Source organism: Parasteatoda tepidariorum, chromosome 5 (assembly GCF_982258835.1).
Source record: "Parasteatoda tepidariorum strain Cologne lab strain chromosome 5, Ptep-v5.0, whole genome shotgun sequence".
Taxonomy (NCBI): domain Eukaryota; kingdom Metazoa; phylum Arthropoda; class Arachnida; order Araneae; family Theridiidae; genus Parasteatoda; species Parasteatoda tepidariorum.
The window spans coordinates 76031737-76055130 of record NC_141759.1 but is presented as its reverse complement, the minus strand read 5'-3'; the positions used below and the strand labels follow the sequence as shown (position 1 = coordinate 76055130).

At 31.5% G+C, this 23394-nt stretch overlaps 1 protein-coding gene across 2 annotated transcripts in view; it reads left to right on the top strand.

The window, feature by feature from the left end:
- The window catches only part of LOC107450603 (uncharacterized protein CG3556), a 73437-nt gene that overhangs the window by 44180 nt on the left and 5863 nt on the right, over nt 1-23394 (top strand). The window contains exons 3-8 of one of the 2 annotated variants that reach the window (XM_016066433.3): nt 113-238; nt 2851-3190; nt 4740-5002; nt 12169-12329; nt 14751-14952; nt 21853-22021. In XM_016066433.3, coding sequence (XP_015921919.1) covers nt 113-238; nt 2851-3190; nt 4740-5002; nt 12169-12329; nt 14751-14952; nt 21853-22021 — 1261 coding nt within the window. Of the gene's footprint in view, nt 1-112; nt 243-2850; nt 3191-4739; nt 5003-12168; nt 12330-14750; nt 14953-21852; nt 22022-23394 lie in introns of both variants that reach the window. The other variant, XM_016066435.4, reaches the window with a different exon arrangement.

Genomic DNA, 23394 nt, shown 5'->3' with positions numbered 1-23394 from the left:
TAAATTGATTCATCATGTAATTATATGTTTATAATGTAAAAATATGTATGTTCTTCTCGCGTTCTTTTAGCATTTTTCATCATCTCATTATGTTTTAAAATTTTTCTCTCAGGTGAGAATATCAACAATTGCGAGAAATCTCGTTACTTTATATGTGATGATGGTCTTTGCATACCTAAATCAGGCAGATGTGATGACTTGCCTGATTGCCTGAACGGAGAAGATGAAGAGAACTGTGGTAGGTACGATATATTTTATCCTTATTCATTTTTTTTAAAATTATTTTCAGGATTAAACGAGGAGAGATTGCTACTTTGTCAAAATTTTACGATTGCAGAACTTTTTGCACAGTACTACATTGCACTGCACTAATTGCACCGTACTAAATGCGGGTTTATAAGTGAAACTAAACGAGTAAAATATTTTTTGAATCCTGTCCAGTGATACCTATTTCGAACTTTCACCTCAAAATGCGGGGGTAGGGCGAGGTTGCAACACCGACTCATCTAGTATTGCCAACTTTGTGAGTACCACATGTAACTTGGAAATAGTAGGTTTCATTTTTAGTGTGATAATCACTCTTAGTATGATTATCATTTTTATAATCAATAATAATCAATTTCGTTGTTAACCCTTCGTTACGACAATCCGCTCCGCTGAAGTGACGCCAGTGAACGATGTATCGCGCTGCGAAGAGTACATATTTCATTTCGTTGAGCTGATGTTTGGATTTTCTTATTTAAGTGCTATATAACCATCTATAGCTCCGTCAAAAAGTCCTCCACTGAGGCTAATTTGCCCTAATGCTTGTCTAAAGAGTTCTCTTGTCTTCTAGGTTCTGTTCAAAATTTCTAGGCTACGGAGTTGAACATTGAAAGTCGTAAGCTCAGAATTTGGTCCGCTGTTCAACGCTAGTTATAAATTAAGATGAAGAAAGTATTACAAATAAAAATACAATTTATTATAATTCCAAACATTCGTCGTAATTTAATTCAGTATGATGTCTTCAGTCTTGTTATATTTTACTTTTGCACCTAGCTCTAAAGCGTAATACGTAAAAAGAGCTTGTTTCAACTTGCAAAATATGCATAGCGCATTCAAGGAAGCTAAACAGGAACAGTTTGAGGAAGATCATTGGTCTTCTCACTGAACACTGCACTTCAGGAGACAGTATTAAATCTTAGCCTCTTTGTAGAGGTTGTTATAATGAAGAGGAAGGAGACTTAACGACATATACTCAGTGATTGTGAGGTCTATTCTGCTCAAAGATTTTAGCATTTAGGGCAACATCACATTAAGGCCTGGGAACTGCAAGACGTTCTTGTCAGGTGTTTGCTGAACTTCATTTCAGCCACAAGGCTTTCTTGTTAATCATGATTTAGGGTTTAGGTACAATAGACCTTTGGTTGAAGTGCCCTGCTCGTTAGAGCTGCCCAACCTCTAAATCTAAGCTCATTTAAAATATACTTTTAGTGGTATCAATCCAATGTAGGCCTATGAAATATTAGTGAGTGGCTGTTTGAAGAAGATTGGGTCGGTTATAAAACGGTATTACGAGGAGGGGAGTAACGAGCTCGTAACGAAAGAGTTAATTACTTTTTGTTTGCTATTATCATATACGCTTCAGCTATTATTTGTAGGATAATCAATTTTGTTGTTATTTACATTTTGTTTGATAACACAATACATGTTCGTTTTTCTCACAAATTTGTATCGCAATTAATTGCATTAATTAGCATTTTAGCATGGCTATCAATTTTATTGTTAGTTTCAACTTTGGTAATACCATACATATTTGTTTCTCGCACGGATAATTTTCATGATAATATTCAATTACGTCGTTATGCATCTATGTAAAATAAGCAATTTTATTAATAACACTTTTTTGCACCTATATACAAGCTAATTTCTCACACACATTATTAACATGATTATAATAAATTACGTCGTTATGCATCTAGGTAAAATTGGCAATTTTATTGTCAATAACACTTTTTTTGCACCAATGTACATGCTTTTTCTCAAGCAAATTATTTGCATGATAATAGTCAATTACGTCGGTAGCAATTCAGCTTTAGTGATCAACATGGCATATATGCTTATTTCTTTTACAGATTAGACTCGGGAGCAATTTATTTTTATTTTCCGTATATTTTTTAACGTATATTTCTACTTTTTTAAACATATCTTAAGTACTTAGCCGATTTCATATGCGTGATTGGATTCTTTCTACAAGCTACAGTTTTCATTCAATTTAATAATTTAGTCTGAATCAGTATTTTTTTTTATTCCCTCAAGTGATTACTAAGTGTCCCCACTTCTCTGGTACGTAGGGCGTGGTAGAATGAAGGAGATAATACATTTCAGCTCATGATGCGATACATCAAGGTCATATGGTTTTTTCTGTATGTGTTATTTTCAAAGGAGCAGGAAAGTGTACATGCATGTATATCAACATTCTCTATAAACTTGCATATTCAGACAAAAAGCAAACTAAACTAAAAATAAGACTTTGAAAAAAATGAATAGCTTTCGAAAAAAAAACTATTTTCAGATTAGATATCCCAACACCCGAATCAGATTAGATCAAGCACTTGTATAAATGCAATAAAAAATTTGTTCCCCAATATTATTTATATAATAATTAGTATATCGGTTAACACAACAATCAATTTTTATGTAAAGCTACCACAACAACTGCTTATATTCAAAATGTTTTTAACTCATTGTTGTAATTTCATTATGAATGGGATAGGGGCCGCTGAGCGGCCCAGATGCCCAGTTGTTTTTAAATAAAGAAAGAAAAGAATTTTTATGTATGGTACCATCATATGTTTGTTTTTCTCACAGATTATTTATATGACGATACGAGTAGCGAACTTGAAACAGAAACAAGTACATCTTCAACTACACCGATACCAACGACCACCACTACGACAACTACGCCCACTCCAAAATTTTTGGTGACAAGAGGTGACACACCTTGGATACCATCAAGGTTCGATGTCCTGCACAAGTCTGTGCGGCACATCATCGAAGAGAGGGACACCGATTGGGGTTGGGGTAAAGCCACCCCTAAAATTGTAACAGCACTATACTTGGCCAATGAAAGTTACTTTGATCCTGACAACTATGATGGACTCATGACTAAAAAAGAACTTGAAGTTCAGTTGGCACTTGATCTGTTGAGGTGAGTGACTTTTATCATCATTTGAGTATAAATTAAAAAGTTTGCCCAACTTAAAAATGGACTCACACGATATGAAAGAAAGGTATGCTTATTCAGAGAAAGAACATTTTTGTGTCTCATTTCATAGCTTAAAATATCATCTGCACTAATTAGCTAGCATATTTAAAGTTAGGCCTTCGAATAATTAAATCTTAGCACGTGAAATTCCTATCATTAGTTATTCAAGGTTCTTAAATTTTTTGCCTATAAATATCGTATCTGCTAAAATCCAGGGTTACGACAGAACAAAACACCATATCTGTCAATGACTCCATTGCAGCTGTTGATGAAAATATTAGTATAGTTGGCAACTTGTGCGATTATTGGGGAATATTTCAAATTTTGATAGGAAAATAACGGTCGAAGTTGGAAGAACTTTACATAATTAAGTTACTCGGCCAAAAACATAATTGCTCTCATAATAGGTCTTACATGCATATATGTTTGAATTATTGATTGGTCATGTTGGGTACAATTATTTTTGAAACTTCAAACACGGAATTACAACTATCCTTTGTACAAAATAGTGTAAGTGCGAAACTCTGGTAGAGATTTACTCTGGCAGAGATTTGAGTGCTGAACAACAAAACTCTGGTAGAGATTTACTCTGGCAGAGATTTGAGTGCTGAACAACAAAACTCGGGTAGAGATTTACTCTGGTAGAGATTTGAGTGCTGAACAACAAAACTCTGGTAGAGATTTACTCTGGTAGAGATTTGAGTTCTGAACAACAAAACTCGGGTAGAGATTTTAGTGCTGCAGTTAATCTGAAAGTGGTCAAAATTTCGATTGACAATAAAATTCTGTGAGACAATATCATGCTAAATTCAAATTGTTGAGATATCGGGTAAGGATTGAGATTTGTTTTGTAATAAAACACAGAACTCCGGTGGAGATTTAAGTGCTCAAATTAATTCGAAACTTTGATCAGCAGTAAGTTGTTTCTGGTGACGATATCGTGCTAATTTATACTTGCTGAAGTTTCAGGAAACGATTTAAATTTGAATTGCATTCCTTACCAGTGCTTTGGTAAAAATTCAAGTGTTCTAGCTAGACGAAAATGGGTCAAAATTTCAATTACAAGATTCCTGCACCACGGAGACTAAATGTGAAATAGTTAATTAGCCATAAAAATTACATTCTTATCTCACATAAAACTTAATTAGGATTTAAACTTCAGCAAAAAAACGGAGTTTAATACAAAAATCGGGATGCTAATTTACAAACCAGCGACTTTTAACGACTCGCGCTCTTTTTATTTGAGACTTTCCACTTGGTTGTAGTTGGTTTCAATTCCAGCGCGAGCTTTTTTGTTTTTGTTTTTTTTTTTAAAATTTGTTACCTAAGCAATGTCAAAGAATATTCAAGAATGAAGTTTTTATTTTTTATATTTTAACTAAACGCTAAAGAGAAGAGCGGGTTGTAAAAGCCGTTGGATTGGACAATGTCCATTGATGGACTCTTAGCATGGTATACGCTTATTGTTTATTTCTTATTTGTCCTTATACAGAAATCACGAGAAGCCTTTGAAAATGCATGAGCTGGTGCACTACATACACGCTATGATCGTCACTTGTAGCAACCCAAGAAACTTCCACGGAGTGAATATCATCAAACTCTTGAAGAAATCGATATCGAAGAGACAATCTAAAGGGCTTTTTGTCAATCCAGTGGCATACCTTGCCTTGTGTAATTCTGGTGACATGCCAGATTCATATATTAAGCGATTGAAAAATATGGCCTTCAGACGAAGTGAAGAACCAAGGTGGCTCGGTAAGTGTGAATCATGTTTTCTTAACGAATATACTCTATAAAAAATAATCGATCTATATGTATATAAATAGTTTTACGTTAAGTATTTATTTGAATAATTTTTCACTTTTGTCGAAATAGAAACTTAGTTACGAAGTAATTATTCAGATTTATTTTCTATTCTCTCTATAATGGCTGCAAAAATTTTAAATATTACTGTCATACTAATTAATAAGTAATGGTGACGGAGCTCACGTGAATATATTCGTGCTATAGCAAATATATATATAAAATAGATAAATAAAAGAGAGATTAACAAATAAGAATAAGGAAAATAATAATAAGTTTCATTTACTGCACATAAGCTGCCAGTATATAGTACCCATATAATAAGTTCTAAATACAAAGAAATCTAGGATAAATATGCATTTTTAAGAAGAAGGAAGAAAATTATTAATAAATAAAATGTTTCTCTCGATTAACAACTCGATTGCCAGGAAACCAAATAAAAAAATATAATCTAGTGATTAGCTCACGCGATTATATCCGCAAAAAAGAGTACTTTCTAATGTTTTTTTTTCCTCCAATGGCAGGCACTGAATTTGAATCTTTGCCTATGAAGATGCCGGAATTGTTACTCATTTAGCGTTACCCAGTGGGCACCTGTGAGCCAAAGTTACGGAGGGGAGCAACGTTGCCCACGCCACACTGCCACAAACCCGTTTATAGGGTGGGCCACATTTACACTTCACACACACACACACAACAGAGGACAGCACAAAGAGAGAGAGAGAAACATCCATGCCCAGAGCGGGATTCGAACCCGCAGCCAATGACTTCGCAGTCAGGCGTGCTAACCGCTCGACCACCTGGCCGGCGTACTTTCTAATGTTGCATTAGCCAAAGAAAAATATATCAATACAATTGTGTGAGGAGCACCAAAAGAAAACGAAAATAGAACATATAAAACTTAAAATACTAAATAAAACATATCAAGCAAAAGACAGAATATATATATATATATATATTAAAACTGATCAGTTTTAATATATATATATATATATATATTAAAACTGATTAAGGTGTTTGGATTGGCGAAGTGGTTGAAGAATTAGAAGATTTAATTTCAGTTGTTCTGTGTATTTGCCTTCGTTACTATTAAAGTTTACTTGTAGCACTAGATAATTCTGAAATGTTACGAAACTGGTAGCCAAAGGTGGCTCTAAGGATTTTATACTCTACAAAAAATAATTCAAAAATACTCTAAAAATGACTTGAATCATATTTTATAAATAATAATAAAATCTCGATTAACAACAATGAAATTTATATTTTTATCTAAATTGAAGTACTGCGGCTTAAATACATGAATGAAAATATTACAATTGTACCAAACGTAAATACGGAGATTAATCAGGCAACAAAACAGAGTTCTTTTTTTTTTTTTAGCCTCAACATTAAAGAAAAAAAAAGGTGATTCATAGCTTTCTAGATAAATAAATAACTAAAAAACCCTTTTCCGCAATGACATTTGCATTAGGGTCAAAATCTAGAAACACCATCGCGATTGCGATCTAACAACGGAAGTTGGCGATGATACGATTGGCGTAAACTGATCGGCCTGTCTTCGCTTGTAATATGTTGTGACAGATTTATGTTTTATTTTTTTCCTTTTTACATGTGGTATCGCCACCAATCAGTCTGGAGAGGTCGGAAGGTAGAATTTCCTTGATGAAAATCGGTCAACTAAAGGGGATTTGTTTATTATCTTAATTCTGAGATAGTATATCCTTCTGTCCTAAACAAAATTCGCCAAAAAGGCGTCTGGATGTTGGTTAGTTTTACGTTCTTTCCAGCACGTACTACGACACATCTTCCAGACCTGAGAGGGGAGAGAAAAAAACTAAATACAGTTAATAGATTTAGAGTCTTATCAATTACGAGCATATATGGCAGTACTTTTACTTTCGTTACTTGTACCGCCGGTACAAGTAAAAAGTACGTACTTTTACTTGTACTTCGTTATTTTCAAACTTAGTACTTTTACTTGTACTTCGTTATTTTCAAACTTAGTACTTTTACTTGTACTTCGTTATTTTCAAACTTAGTACTTTTACTTGTACTTTCGTTACTTTTTTAGGAAAAAAGTATAAGTATTTGTAACAGAAATGTCGAATGAAATCGTTACTTTTTTCTAAAACTCGGTAAGCTTTCTAAAAAAAATCCAATCGTAAAAAAATTATATGTGAAATGTAATACTGCAGTACCTTCTAGTGCTCCCGTGGAGCGCTTATTCAGCGTGGCTAAGCACGTTCTGAGAAATTCTCGCAGCAGACTCATTGACACCACTTTCGAAATGCAATTATTTTGCAAAATGAATAAAAATATTAATTAGCAAGTTATTTTCATTCATTTTCGAATTTTATGCATTTATTTTATACATGTAAAAAATGTTGGATTTTGTTATTACGTTTTTCAATTTTCATTTTGAACTCACTAATAATACATTTTTGTCTTAATACATTTTTTACTAAATACATTTTTTATTAAAATTATGTTTATGCCCGACCTTGTCAAATAACGCCTAGTCAAATCTCTCAGAACTTCAGAACTATTTGTGCTATTGAAAAGTATTATAATTACTATTTTAATTCTTGAAAACTCGAAGGATTAATTTAGCCGCTGATACTAAAATTCGTTTACAAATTTTAATTATTCCGTTAGGCAGAAATGTTCGGAAAATGATTTTCTCGCATGACTTCAGCATTAGCCATTGTTACAAATGAAACTGTAAACTGTTCTGTTCCAACTTATATTGCACATTCAATTATTTTTTACTAGCTCAAAGATCATAAAGCTATCTGAAATCCCGTGTTTGCTTTGTTTATGATTGTGCTTTTAAAACGCGTTTCTATAGAGTAAAACAATTTTAAATCAATAGTAATTTAAATAAATAAAAATAATAAACTAAAAATTAAAATCAATAGATAAAATTTCTTTTTCGTGCAAATCCATAAAAAGTTTGATATTAAAATTATATTATACGATTATATTATAAAATTATATTATAATATTCTTTCGAATTTAAAAATAAATTAATGTCTATAACTTTCAAAATTAAAAATAATTAAATAAATAACAACAATTTTGCAAAAACATTAAAGAACATAAGAATATTATTCAATAAAATTTTAGGTTACTTTGAATTTTCGATTTCCTAGAAATATACTTTTAAATCGTTACTTTTTTTGTTTAGTACTTGTACTTTTTACTCGTTACTTTTTAAAATAAGAACTTTTTACTCGTTACTTTTTTTAAAAATACTTGTACTTTTACTCGTTACTTTTTAAAAGTAACGTTGCCATATATGATTAAGAGTGATACCAACTATGACTGAAATCCTCAGCACAGTTTCTTATAGGTAGTTTTAGTTAACTACCTTGAAAATTTCACAGTTTCTTTTCGGTAGTCCGATCAAACTTCTATGAAAGTAACTTTAGAAAAGAACTATTTAATGATAAAATCTAGTAAAAATAAAAAAAGTGGTAGCAAATATATGTTTAAAATTTTTTTTTTAATTTATGAATATTGTTGTTTTTTATTTATTTGTCAACCACTACTGATTCAATTCTCAAACATATATGATAAATTTCATTCAGTTACTTATAAAATAGAGTTTGTGTTCATGCGCACAACTGGTTCACGTTTTTAATAGTCTGCGCAGACTACTTAGATGCAGTGTGGAGGCTATACGTACCACATGTGGAATTCTGAAAATGTAAGCATAATATTGCGTGGAATCAAAATTTTTTATTCCGAATTTTTTTTAGAAAAGAATTAAAATTTATTGAGTCAAGAAATAAAGTTGAAGTATTACTATAAAAACGTATTATTTTTCATTTTTCCACTTTTAGCCTTTAAACTTTTCAGACCTGATACTTTGGCCTGTACATCCTGGAAATTGGTAGCTAAATTCTGAAAAATATACATACTTATATATATTCATATCTGACAAAAATATTTTCACTTTCAAAAATATTAGTGACGTGAAACTGATTTAATAAAAAAAAATTTAATGTTAACTTAAACAAATTTTAAGCAGTCTTGAGAAAAGTTTAAAACCATTTTTCAAGTTTTTTCTCTTTTTTTTTCAAAGTTGTGGGTGCCTTGCATACGATGAAATATCCTATTGGTCATGAAGAGGAAGGATAAAAATTAGGAATTGACTGTTTTATAATTATCTGGATTTAATCATCTTAGAAACTTATTTAATAATCGGTCTCTATGAATAACTTTTGAACTATTTGAACAATCGTTACTGTTTTGGTGTCATTTAATTCATTGTGCGAAAATGGGTTGGAAAGAATGCCTTGATAGACATGCCTAGATAGCAGCATCAAAGATATTTTGAAGAAGAGATATTTAGCAAAAATTGTTATTTAAAATTGTTCTGAAAATATTATTCTTTAGAATTTAGAGCCTGTTAATTGATTTTAGAATTTTTTCTCACTCATTCAGCCCTTCTGTTGATTCAATTGTCACTTTAATTAATGAAGTGAGTATAAAATGTTTTAATTCATTGCATCATTCTAAAGTCAATCAATCAATCAATTCGTGGATATCTTCTCACGATTCGAACTGTTTCATTACCCCATTGGCGGTTATTTATACCGCCGTGATCAGAAACAACACATTGATAGATATATCTTTTCGAAGGAGGTCACTCTCCTTATCTCAGTATTTCCGCACCCTCAACATTTGACCCAGGCGGTCTAAAGTTGATTAACAAAAACCCTCTGTTGATATCTTGTTGATAATGCCATAAAGTGATGACTGGCGGTCCTTTGAGGGCGTTTGTGAAAGTTAAAAAATCAAACATTTTAAATTTAATAATAAAAAAGGGGGAAAAGAAGCAGAGAAAATGATCTCTTTTATATTGCTCAATAGATATAAAAGAGAGATTGAGCAACGTGAGATATTACTGCACCACTTCAAATGAAATCAATTACTTCAGCTGTAAATAAACAATGGTCTGTTTGTGTTTTAAGTTCTACCTCTATTTTGAAATGTATCTTGTTTTTAGCTTCCCTGAATTGTTTCTTTTTATCGTTAGAAATAATGTTGTTAATAGCCATTATTTTTGTTTGTTTATAAGTTTTATTACTGGTCGTGATGACTAAGATTCTATATATTAACCTTTAACTCACTGGCGTTGCTTTAAAGTACCGCTTTCATACTACAGAAAATAAGACAGTTTTAATATAAGCTTTTGAATCGATTGCTCAATAGGAAGATAATTCTTTTGTAAGTACATAAACTATGGTCTGCTTCTGCTAAAACTCCACCTTCATTCTGAAATGTATTTCAAGTTTCCCTGAAGTTTTTCTTTTTATCGTTAGAAATAATGTTGTTAATAGCCCTTATTTTTGTTTGTTTATAAGTTTTATTACTGGTTAGGATGCCTAGAATTCTACACATATTAGCCATGCATCCATTTTTCGACGTTGCTTTAAAGTACCGTTTTCATATTACCGACTATAAGACAGTTTTAATAATAGCTTAGGAATCAATTGCCCAATAAGAAGATAATTCCTTTGGAAGTAAATGAACAACGACCTGTTTCTGTTAAAATTCTACCTCAATTCTGAAACGCATCTTGTTTTGTGTAACAATGAAGTTTTTTTTCGTTGTTAGAAATAATGCTATTAATACACATTATTTTTGTTTGTTTACATAAGTTTTATTACTCGTCGTGACAACTAGGATTCTACATATTAACCTTTAACTCACTTTTGTTGCTTTAAAGTACCGCTTTCATAATTCTTAAAGTATGAAAATGATAAAGCATTTTAAATACGAGCTTTTAAATCAAATATTGAGTTGCTTAGTTGTAAATTGCTAATTATAAATTACTTTAGTTGTAAATAAAAAATGGTCTGTTTGCGTTGAAGAGCTACGTCTATACTTATATGTTTGCTCAAAGTACCATTAACCGATTCCTTAATTTTGATAGACCTATTAAGAGTGTCATAAGAATCAAATTTTTTAAGTCAAATTGAAGTTATAAAACGTAAATTTTATTACCATTTTAAATATTAAAAAATAACAAATTGTATTTAAATAAAAATGATTAAAGTTAATGGGTAGAAAAATATAGCTACTTCGCCAACCCTTATAAGCACGAGCAGCAGATTAAAACATCTAATGCTATTCATGAAATTTATTTTTATGATCGACAAAAATTTAAGATTTATAATTAGGATATACACCGAGGAGCCATTACATTATGACCACCCTGCTAATATTATGTATAACCACCTTTAGCCCTCAAAACTGCTAGTACCCGCCGTGGCATTAATTCCGCAAGGTGCTGATAGGTAGTCTGAGGTATCTGGTACCAAGCGCTCCCCAACTGGTCCTGCAATTCCCTCACATTCCGAGGGGGTAGCGTGGCAGCACGAATTTGGTTTTCCAAGTAGGACCACAAATGCTCTATTGGATTAAGGTCAGGTGAATTTGGGGGCCAAGGCATGACTTGAAAGTCATTGGAATGTTCCACGACGATTCGACCCTTATGACATGGTGCATTATCCTGTTGGTAAACACCATCCCCCGCAGGAAAAACTGTTGCCATGATTGGGTGAACCTGGTCTGCAACTATGTTCAAGTAGCTTACAGACGTCAGGTACTGTTCTATGAGGATTATGGGTCCTAATGTGCCCCATGAAAACATTGTTCTTAGGCGAGAAACCATGAAAACCTGGGCGAGCTCATTGTTATAGATGGAGGGTGGTCATAATGTAATGGATCTTATGTGTATACGTTAATATAAATTTTGCTGCCACTGAGAAAAAATTATCTCAATGGTCCTTACTAGCTGTCACCCATGTTATTTTTGCGAAAATCTCGATTTTATCATACATTGTTTTTACTTCTCCAAACACTGCTCTTATGAGTGAAACTTTTACCACCAAATTTTTATTTTATCAAAATTAATAAAATATTCTTTAAAAAAAAACAAAAACAAATGCATACAAAAATGTTTTTATACCTATTAATGTTTTCACATAAAATAATGAATATTCACAGAAGTCCTCAAGAATGTAAGAATATCAATTTTGGACGATTGAACTGCGAAGTAACATTCTGTTAATTTTATTTTTGTTGTTTGCCCTCATATTTTCTAGACGTTCAAACATATGCGTTGCTCGCCATATCTTGCCAGACATCAAAGAATGCAAGCAAGGAATGGTTACTCTTGAAGAAAGACGTAGTAAGAGACATCAGCGAATGGCAGCAAGCAGATGGAAGTTTCGGCAGCATCCATAGCACTGGTTTAGCTCTACAGGTATGCATTAGAATATAGTTGTTACTTAACCCTTTCGAAGGCTGTGGGAAGTATACTTACCAACACTTTTTTACCACTTTTAATTTAAGTTTCCATTTGTGAATAACTTCAGCTTTCTTGAAGTGCGTTTGCTTTCTTGAAGCAAAATTATTCCACTAGACTATTTCAGCTTTCATATAAAAGAGTTTGACAAAAATATATTTTTTTGTACGGCAGGCACTGAGCATTCGTTCTTCACCTCGAAAAATGCTGGAAGTGTTGCTTATTTAGCATTACCCAGTGGGCACCTGTGAACCTAAGTCACGGAGGCTAACAACATTACCCACGCCGCACTGCCACAGATAGCCGTTTATAGGGTGGGACACATTCGCACATCACGCAACCGAGAACTACACATAGAGAGAAACATTCATGCCCTGAGCGGGATTCGAACCCTCAACCATTGGCTTCACAGTCAGGCACGCTGACCGCTCGGACTCCTAGCCGGCTTTGACAAAAATATGGAAACACTTTTATACTAACTCTATTTAACAAAAAACAATTCTTTTAGAAACAAACGTTTTGAAAGATTTTACACGGCAAAACTTCAATCCTGGCAAGATCATAAATCCCGGTTCGTGAATCAGTCATGAATCAAGATCATGAATCAATCAACTATGCAAAACTCGGATTGATCAAAATGAGGAGTTAAAAGCCTTTTACCTTTTCCAATAAGCAAAACATTTAAAAAAAAACATTCCTATAAAAATATTGCAATCCTATTGAATGATTACAGAATTGGTGGTACTAAAAAAGAACAAGTTATTAACTTTCTCTCCTCAATTTGGCCTATCCGAATATTGCATAGGGAAAAATGACACCCTTTCTAAAAATCTTCAAGTAATATCTTTAAAATCGAGTTGATAATTTTTTCATGTAAATTATCTCAAAGCATTTGCTGCTAAAAAAGATAGTTTACATAGAGTTAATATAGAAGCGTTTCATCATACAGCGTGATTTTAAAGTGGCGACGCCATCTGGTGTTAAAAAGTGATGTTTTAATGCATCAATTTTTTACCTTCTAGTTCCATAACGGGTCACCACATCTCTTCACAATATGTCCGACTGATTGTTTTTCTGTTACACCACATTTTTCAGGACTGCGAAATTTCTATGCTTTATGGAAAATTTCTCTCAGTGGTAGTTAAGTCTATGCTTTAATGCATGATTCTTAGTTTTGTAAATTGGATATAAAGTTATTTCCCCCACTCCTATAACATGTGAAAACATTTTAAAAGTATAATATGTTAAAAGTTCATCTAAAACATAACTTTGTTTTAGCTCTCTCGATCGTGGTAAAGTTTTTAAAATTTTGGCAAAATTACAAAAAATTCTGAAAGTTTTTATTTTTTAATTGTCATTCACAATATAAAGTGTTTTTAAGAAAGTGCAATGTTGTCCGCCCTACACATCAACAAGTATGTCAACAAAAAAAATCTGCAAGGAAAATTATTTTCTGCGCAAGTTTTTTTTAATGTGGTAGAACATAAGAAACCTAGAGCCCCTGAATGAAAGTAATACACTATACCCACTATAGAGGAGCCTTATTATGACCTATCTCGATGCATTTATTAAATTAACTACTCAAACTTCCGCCAAGGGACATTATCAGCATTCCCCTTGGGTAGCCTTAGCCATTTTTTTCTCCCCCCCCCCGACTAGATACCACTTTTACGACATCAGCTGCAGCAGGTTGGAAGTAAACCCTTTCTGACGCGATTTGCCCAGTATGGGAACTAGTTCTAAACCTTGCTTTAAATAGTTTACTTGAAAAAATTCTTATGCTTTTAAAATTCTATAGGCAGGAAAAAGAGGAAGGGGAAAATAATTGGGTGGGGGTATGTGGTAGTGAAGGGAATAGCTTTTTCTTACTATTTTTTCGACTGTTATTTGGCAACTGTATCTTCTAATGTTCTTTACCAATTTTTAAATTTTTTATAATTCATCAGATGAGGAGCGTCGTGTTTTGGGTGCTCGAAACATATTACACTTTTTTACCTTTCGACCATAAAGCAAGATTATTTTTTTTTTTAATTTTCGTTTCAGTTTCTTGAAATTACTCGTTTCAGATAAAAAAATAAATAAATAAACATTGTAATAAACTTTTTTTTTATCGGTGTTGAATTGCCGACTTATTTTTGCGTTTGAAACTATCAAAGTGTTCAATTCCGTAGCCTTGTAATTTTAAACCTATCTCAGACAACAAGGAGACTCCTACAACAATCATTGGCACAACTTCCTGGAGGACTTCTTTGATAGAACTAACTCGCGTTTGCTATGCACGGAGAACGGAATCACGAAATTCTCTAACGGTTAGCCAGACGATGAAAGAAATCTAAGGTAATATTGTACACATAAGTCAATCGTAAAATATTTTTTTAGGCTCTCATAGCTGCAGATGAGCTTGGGTCAGAGATGACAAAAGTCCGCGCAATGACATATCTACTTATGCAGCAAGATTGGCAAGGTAGCTACGGAAATGATCTGGACAACTATTACGTACTTCCGGCTCTCAACATGAAGAGTTTAGCCTTACTGCATAAAAGAAGCTGCAAGCATCACACTTTTACACCACAGGGTATTGGTAAGTACAAGCTGTATTTAGCCTTAAATATATCGCTCATGGGCTGCAATAGTGGCACAACTAAAAAAACACGCGTTTCGGACTAAGAGCTGGTGTAAATAGAAAATACACATTCTTTCAGCAGCAATACTAGCACAAATCATAATTCAACTTGAAGGCAATCTTCGTTTAAGCACACTGAAGCATTTCTTATGCATTTTCCTTAGCAATGAAAACTTTAAACCCACTTATCTCAAAACTTGATTTTTTGAGTTGTGCCGCTATTGCAGCCCATGAGAGATATCTTGAAGGTATATTTTTCCTAAATAGTTATTGGACAGAAGATTATATAAAGTTATAATTTCTTAAAAAGGTCCTTAAGAGCTAAATCCTTAAGATCTTGAGTCCTTATTCAATAAGTTCCCAAGCTTTTTCAGCCTACCTCTCCCATGTAAATGTTGACTGCCACCTATCACCTTCCCCCTAAACGTTGACTGCGACGTCACCCCTATTTTCTTTTTTTCTGAATTGTCGTTAAAAAGCTGAAAACTGAACTGAAAAAAAAAATGAAAATATAATGCAGTTACCTAAAAGAACAGATATTTGAAGAAAAAAAATTATTAAAACAGGAGTGTACTTACTTCTTTTAATGGAATCTCTGGAAGAATTAAAAACGTGGATAGAGTTAAAATTTGAAAAATTCTGTTGTTCATCTTTACAATGACTGCTTTGTGCTTTCAGTTAAAGCTTGAATGTCAAGCTTTATGTTTTTCAGAGATCCCCTTTCAAGCAAATGTTAAACTGTTCCGACAATTTGTTCTGAAAGGATCTGGAAGACAGATCTCCGTTTAACTTGAGGTTTGACGAGGACGCTTTTAAACTTTATACTTCGACACAGGAATCTTCAGTTTATTAACATAACTATAAAAAAATAATTTTTCAGTCAATTTTAATACAAATATTTATTAAAAATCACGCCCTTTCGATTTTAATAAAATAAGATAAATTATTTACTTTGTATAAGATTTTAATTTAATTTTAAATTTATGTACTATCTAAATTAATTTTCGTGGATGCGGTTTTTGTTAAAAGAAAAAGTACCAGTAGAGAGAACATGCGTGGTTTGTCTCGCTTTACATAATAAGAATACAACATAATAAGAATTCCAAACTAGCATTATTTATAATCATTGTCATCTGCTTACTTTATTTTTTTCCCTAAGTTATGAATAACTCTTTTAATCACTATGAAATCAAAAGTTATTCAGAGTGGTCCGTTTTTTTTTTGTGTGCATTGTACATAAGTTGAAAACAAATAAATTTGAAATGAAAACTAAAAAGAACTGTATAAGTGTTGTTGAAAAGCGCGAGGGGAAGTTCTAATAATACTTTTTATAAATGCGTGTCCTTTTCATGTTTAATTCCATAAGTTATTACTAGAAAAATTATGAATCTATATTTTTTTTTAAATTTTGATTTCCTTCTTTTTGCTTTTAAAATTTTTTATAAGAGTAACAGAAATTTTAAATAAAAAATGGATTATTGATAGAAAAAAAAGTCCTCACTACCGAAACTACTCAAGTTCCGCGGGACACCATTTTCGAACTTGTTACTTTCACCCTTACATGAGTGAAAATCAAGACAGTTTTGCTGTCACTTTTTTTATTTTGTTTAATCATTCTCCACTTGTGTCTGCCAGCTTTTGCACCAGCATCTCACCATGGATTCAATTATTCTTACATCCGGAAATTATTGTAACTGCCTAGGTTAAGAAAATTGATTTATTAAATAAATTTATTCTTAGAGATAAACTGGTAATTTTAAAATATTATTTTTTTCATATTTGTATGCATTTTTATTTTATCGAAGCAATTCTGATTAACTAAAATATATGGATTGATTTTTGTTTACTGAATTACTTCGAGGTTGACGTTTATCACCTGCTATTGAATAACTGTCCGTATTGCAGAAGAAGAATTCTTAGCTATTCTTGAAATCAGATTTTTAACTAGAACAAAAAAATATAAAATTTACGTAATTAATTAATTCTATACTTAACTAACCTTACTTAAAATTCATCAATGATCAATCAGTTACTATCTCTATTAATACTCTATTATTATTGAATATCTTCATTAATTTCAAGATAGTACAGTAAAATTAACTCTTTTTTTTCGGAATAATTAACACCCAAGAAATTTTTGAACAAAAAGCTTTGTTGTGTAATGGACAATTACAGTCAAATTTTTTTTAAATTTTAATGCATTCAGAATCCCTCAAAACTCCCAGAAAACATTTTATTACTTTTCTAAGAAGGCTATTTATTTAGTTATTTTCAATCAAAAAACGCTTACTTTCGTTTTCGCCTGAAACGGGGAGTCACGTGATTATTCACGAACTGACGTCACACGTGTCCATCTGCCGTTCACTTACAATAGCTGTGCTGTGAAAACCAATACGTTCTTGCTTTCGTTTAAATTTTCTAATTAAATTCAACCATTTTAGATGGTCTAAAGCTATCTGTATAGAAAATTGCGCCTTAATATCGCTTAATAAAAATGTGGATTTGATATAACGTATTTTTATAATGTTAAATTTCAGTGGTACCCACTGAAACATTGTTAATACTTGACGAAATTTTCTAGCTCGGAATATTTAAGATTTTTCAGTTCAATAAAAAAAGTGCATGGTATTGCTTATAAATGATGCGTTATAAATACAAAATAACTTCGTTTTTTCATTTTTTAACTATAATCTTAGTTTTAAAGTTTACTTCAAGTTCATTTGGAAGATTTATTTTCATCTTAAATGAAAGAAATGTTGGATCAATTTCTTATATAGAATAAATAGTTTTAGATTTTAAAATGTAGGACAACTTAAGTTATTGATAATTTTTATCTATTTATTCTAGCGTGAATTCAAAGCATGTAATTGTATTCTTAGCAGTAGCCTCTTGTGATCCCAGTAAAACTTTAAATTGATATATATATATATATTCCTGCAGATTTTATTAACTTTACTTTAATTGCCTTAATCTATGTTATAAGAGTAGTATTTGAAATCAAGCATATGCATTTATTTAGTTCTTTATTGCAGAAATAGGAATAAAATTTTATAAATGCATATAAAAATAATTTTTCGCCATAGCAAAGTTCCTATTTACTCAAAGAATAAAAATATTGAGAAAAAATATCAACATTACTGTTTATTTTTTAATTATTTAATAAATAATGTGCATTAGAATTTCTTTCCATGTTGTATTTTTGTTCTCTAGCTTTAGTGAAACAAAAACTTCCAGCTTATTGATATTCACTGAAATTTTGTGGATAAATAAGTTAATTAGATATGGATAAATGAGAAATTAAATGAAATTTTAAGTATAACTAGATTATGGTCATGATGATGGTCAGATATATTTCAATGGACTAGATTCTTGAAAGTGTTGATACGTTTTCGGCTATACCGTATGCATTACCTGAGATTTTTTTAAAGCTATTTTATTAAATTTTTTTAAATTAAAAATGTATAATGTATTAATTTTACTATTTTAGAATTCTTCATTGCAAGCACTGACAAATAGCTTGCAAAAATAAGGAGAGAAATTAACAATAACCATACTTTATTAATACTATATTGCAGAAAAAGGAATTAAAATTTATAAATTTAAAAATAAAAATAATTTCGAACTGTAACGGAATTCCAATTTAAGCTAGGAATAATAAATATAAGAGTTACTGTGTATTTAAATATTCAATACATAGTGAAACAAAAAAAAAAGATGACATAAACAGCATTAGTAAATATTTACTTAAAAAGAAAATCCTTCAACTCTAGTAATAAATCAATAAATTAAAGAAGCAACATTAAATTATATTATTTGAATTTTTGATCATTAGCACATAGATTGTAACGATGATGGACTGATATTTTTCAATGGACTAGATTTATGAAAATACTGATTTGTTTTAATACAATAACGAATTATAAAATCATCCATCCTATAACCAAGTCTATAAAATTTCTATCCAATCTGCGACTTATTTTAATTAAGTAATTAGGTTGTAAGGAAGCATTATTTTATTTTAAAAGTAAGTGGAATAAAATAGTATTTTCTATGAACGTTAACACTACTGATTTCAGCCGAAAAGAAATGTTGATTCGCTGTAAAGAGCTACATAATCATTTCTTCAGATATTTTAAAGATAAATAACAACGTTTGATGTTTTAAAATCTTTCTTTCATTTTGCACACACTCTCAGAACCGTAAATTTAATTCATGAAATTTTTACTGATAATTTACAAAGGATGTTCATACGGTATACGTGATATCAAAACTAAAAGAGCATTGAAATAGCCTTAGCGGATGGAGACGGCACGTTTCCCTTCGGCACATTTGACGTCATAACCAATCAGGGATCGTTTTTGATTGCATCACTTACGGAGGCCTCTTGGGGCAATTTAAATGTTTAATAACTAAATAAATTAACATTTGCCGAAAAAAACAATCAGATTTTCGGTTTCAGGGGAGAATTTCCAATAAGTTAGGTATGAAAATAAAAAAAATTATAATATGCTGTAATTGTCCATTAAATGATACTCGAAAACTCCCCCATGTTCCCTTCTACGCTACTCTCTTTTTTGAGGGAAATGGGGATGATTTGAGGGGTAGATCAGAACTTCTTCTAGACAGACAAGTGAGGCATATTTTCCAATAAATTTCTTTCACGTTGAATGGGATGAAACTAATTTCGAGTTTATCTGGCAAATAGTTTAGAGTTTATAAGTATTTTCGATACAAAATATACAAATTTGTACTTATACCTATTTAAGATATGACAATGCTACTTAAACAATCGAGACTATGTTTTTTAGTAGTTTTTCAGGTTAAATCACATGAGACAATATGCATGTCAATAGAACTAACAGTTTAGAAGTTGCAGAAGTTCTTAAGTATAAAAAGTATTAATTTAGACGCATATTTCGGTATACACTTTGCATAGCTGTCAAGGAACTGTTTAAACATAATATAAGATATATTTTCCCATGTAATTTTTCACACTGAATCGGTTGTATAATCATTCCCGAGATGATCAGATTAATAGTTTAGAAGTTACAAACATTGTATATATAAAAAAAAATAGTGCGTGGAGTCCCTCCGCGCGGAAGAAGTGAAACTTCGTAATGTGGAAATGAAAATAGGAAGGGGTAGAAATTGATTTTGAGTGATATCATATTGTTTCTTTAAGACAAACTTTATTAACAATGCTTACAATTCACAATTGATCGCATCTTTTAATTATCATTTTCGAGTGGAGAAATATCCAAATCTATAACATATACAATGGGATTATGATAACTAAAGTAAGATACGAAATGTTTGAGTTCTATTTTTTCTATATTTCTTGCAAAAACTGCATCAACGGTAGTTCCCCCTTTGGTTGTTGGATCATTCCTTCCATACCCTCCAACTTATGAGGATTTTGAAAATAATTCTTTCTAGTGGTAGCGAACCAAAGTAGAAATTTTTAAAGCAAATGGATCTCTCATAAAACTTATATCAGAACTTAAGAATCTAGCCATATGGCCTGCACTTTTATAAGTAATAGTGGACAAGTTACGCTAAAATTAATTTTTTTTAAATATTAAGACATTAATTTTGCTACCGTCTGAAAAGAAGATTTCTGAAACTACGGATATTCCGTAGCAGTTGGAGGGTATGATTCCTACCATTTATCATTACCAATCCAAATTTGTCTTTAAGGAAGGTTAATAATGTTTCAGCTTCAGGTAACGAGAAATTCACATTAAAATCTCCTGCTAGGATCACAGGCCGCTTGTTGCCATGGTAGCGTTAAACGTTTAACGCAACCTTGTTGGAAGTCGCATTAGAAGTTTCACTTCAAAAAGTATACTTTTGTTCTGGCACTTATTTATAAATCTTGCCTAGCTATACAGACAATTGAGGTATTGATTCCTGTGTATTGTATGCAGAGATGCCAACTGCTGCGGACACTCCAAAGTAATAAATAAAAACGGTAATTAACTACACACTAAAATTTGCAAATAGTTGACTATTATTGTTAACTTTTTGAAAAGTTTAGCTTAACTTATTATATAAAAGTGGCAAAATTTATAAGCCTTCGAATTATTTAGAAATAGTGGTAGATAAAAATCTGATAAATTGAATTTATTAAACCTAGAATCACAATTGATAAACTACCACTTTAAAGTATTTATTTGCTGTCCGGAGCAAGTCGGCATCTCTAGTATGTAGAATGATGTAGATCCTTATGTATGTAGAATGAGATCAAACACGAAAGAGCTAATGAAAAGAGCTAATATTTCAAAAGTTATTTATTTATTTTTTGGTATAAAATTGATCATTTTTGAATTGTTCTCACTTATATGAAGAAAGCCCTTTCAACTTCTAAACTATTTGTCCGATCGTCTCGGAATTGGTATCATATCCAATTCAGCCTACAGATATTAAGCCTATTGCTATCATACAATTCATTTGCTACATATCGCCAAAAATTTGGAATTTAAAAAATATTTTATCCTAATTACCAGCATCAATATTTTTCCCACCTATCGCCAAAAATTTGGAATTTAAAAAATATTTTACCCTAATGACCAGCATAAATATTTTTCCTACTTATCGCCAAAAATTTGGAATTTAAAAAATATTTTGTCCTAATGACCAGCATCAATATTTTTCCTACTTACCGCCACAAATTTGGAATTAAATAAAATATTTCACCCTAATGACCAGCATCAAAATTTTTCCTACTTATCGCCAAAAATTTGGAATTTAAAAAAATATTTTATCCTAATGACCAGCATCAATATTTTTACTACTTATCGCCAAAAATTTGGAATTTAAATATTATTTTACTCTAATGATCAGCATCAATATTTCTAGAAGCTGCCGTTCACCCGTCTCGAAAAGACGAGAAACAGATGCTTGTCCACTATTCCTTGTGGATTGGAGGAGACAAAAATGAAATTCAAACTGTCACCCTTTCTTTACCCCGGCGTTCCAACTTCCTGGAGGTCATGGCCGAAGCTGAAAGAGTCAACTCTCTGTTCAAGTAAGTCGAATTCATTCATATTTCTGATACTCGACCAGAATCACGTACTCATGTACACCTGACTCATCGGACTTGGCACCACTTCAAAGCTTCAATCAAATTCTTTGACAGATTGGTGTCTGGGAAATAGTTCAGTTTGCGCCTCTGTCATAATTCCTCGGAATTAATCTTTTATAATCTAATCGTTGACTAGAAATGATTTGAACTGAGAACAGGAAACTGTAGATTTGAATTAAATAGCCATGGACTTGTCAGAAAAGAAAGCCATTCATCATGGTTTCCTTTTATTCTGAATAAACGGTTTAAATGAATTCATCGCGGAGGACTAAGGGGAATTTTTTACTTCCTTTTTGATGTTGCCGCTAGGGTTCCATTACTATCGCTTTTTGAATTGAGCACAAAAATTAAATCATGCTTTCAATTTTTATAAAAAGTTTGAATAAAAGGATTTCCACGTTTTTACACATTTATAATAATGAAAAGTGTAAATAAAGTTCATGTAAGTGCTAAAAGAAGAATATAAAAATATATTTCCTAACCTAGAGGTCGCAAAGGTATTAATATTATAAAAAGTTAGAATTAAACGAATTTTATCCACTGCTACACATAAATTATTTAAATGCGTACATAAAAGATCAGTCAGTCGCATTTTATAATTTTACAATCATCGTTGAACAGCCGACCCAATTTTGGGTTTACGACTACTAATGTTCAACTCCGTCGCCTTGCAATTTTGAGCCCAATCCAGAAAACTTCTGGATCAAAGATTGGGAGATATTGGCCTTCGTTCGAAATTTTATCAATATATATTTGTTAAAGAGTTTACATAATATGACTAAATTACTGATCGGAGAAAGTACATTTTTCATCTATAGAGTTAGTACTGTTATTTTATGCTAATACAATTGTTAGTGATGTTCATATTAATACATTTGAAAGTAAGACATTTTAAAGTAATGTTCACATTATTAAGAACATTTTTAAGTGATGTTCAAATTGAAACATTTAAAAATAGTGTTCATAATCTTACAAATTATAGTGTCTTCATTTTACAATTGTGATACTTTTCACCATTTCTAAAGATAACCATTTAGTAAATACAGCATCAAAACTATAAAACAACCTTCAAATCTATTGTATAACTTCAACCCCTCAGCACAGTCAACGTTTAAAAACCAAAGAAAAAAAAATGCTTTGACAATTTTAATCACCATTTAGTTCCAAATAGTGAGATGTTTCCATACAAGTCCTAATGACTTCGCACTAATCTCATTTACAATCACGCGTATCAAGATGAAGAAGTCCCTCTATTAAATGCTTCATTTTTTGAGTGGTAAAATGTGAAACCTCGACATCTTACGATGTCTCTTTAT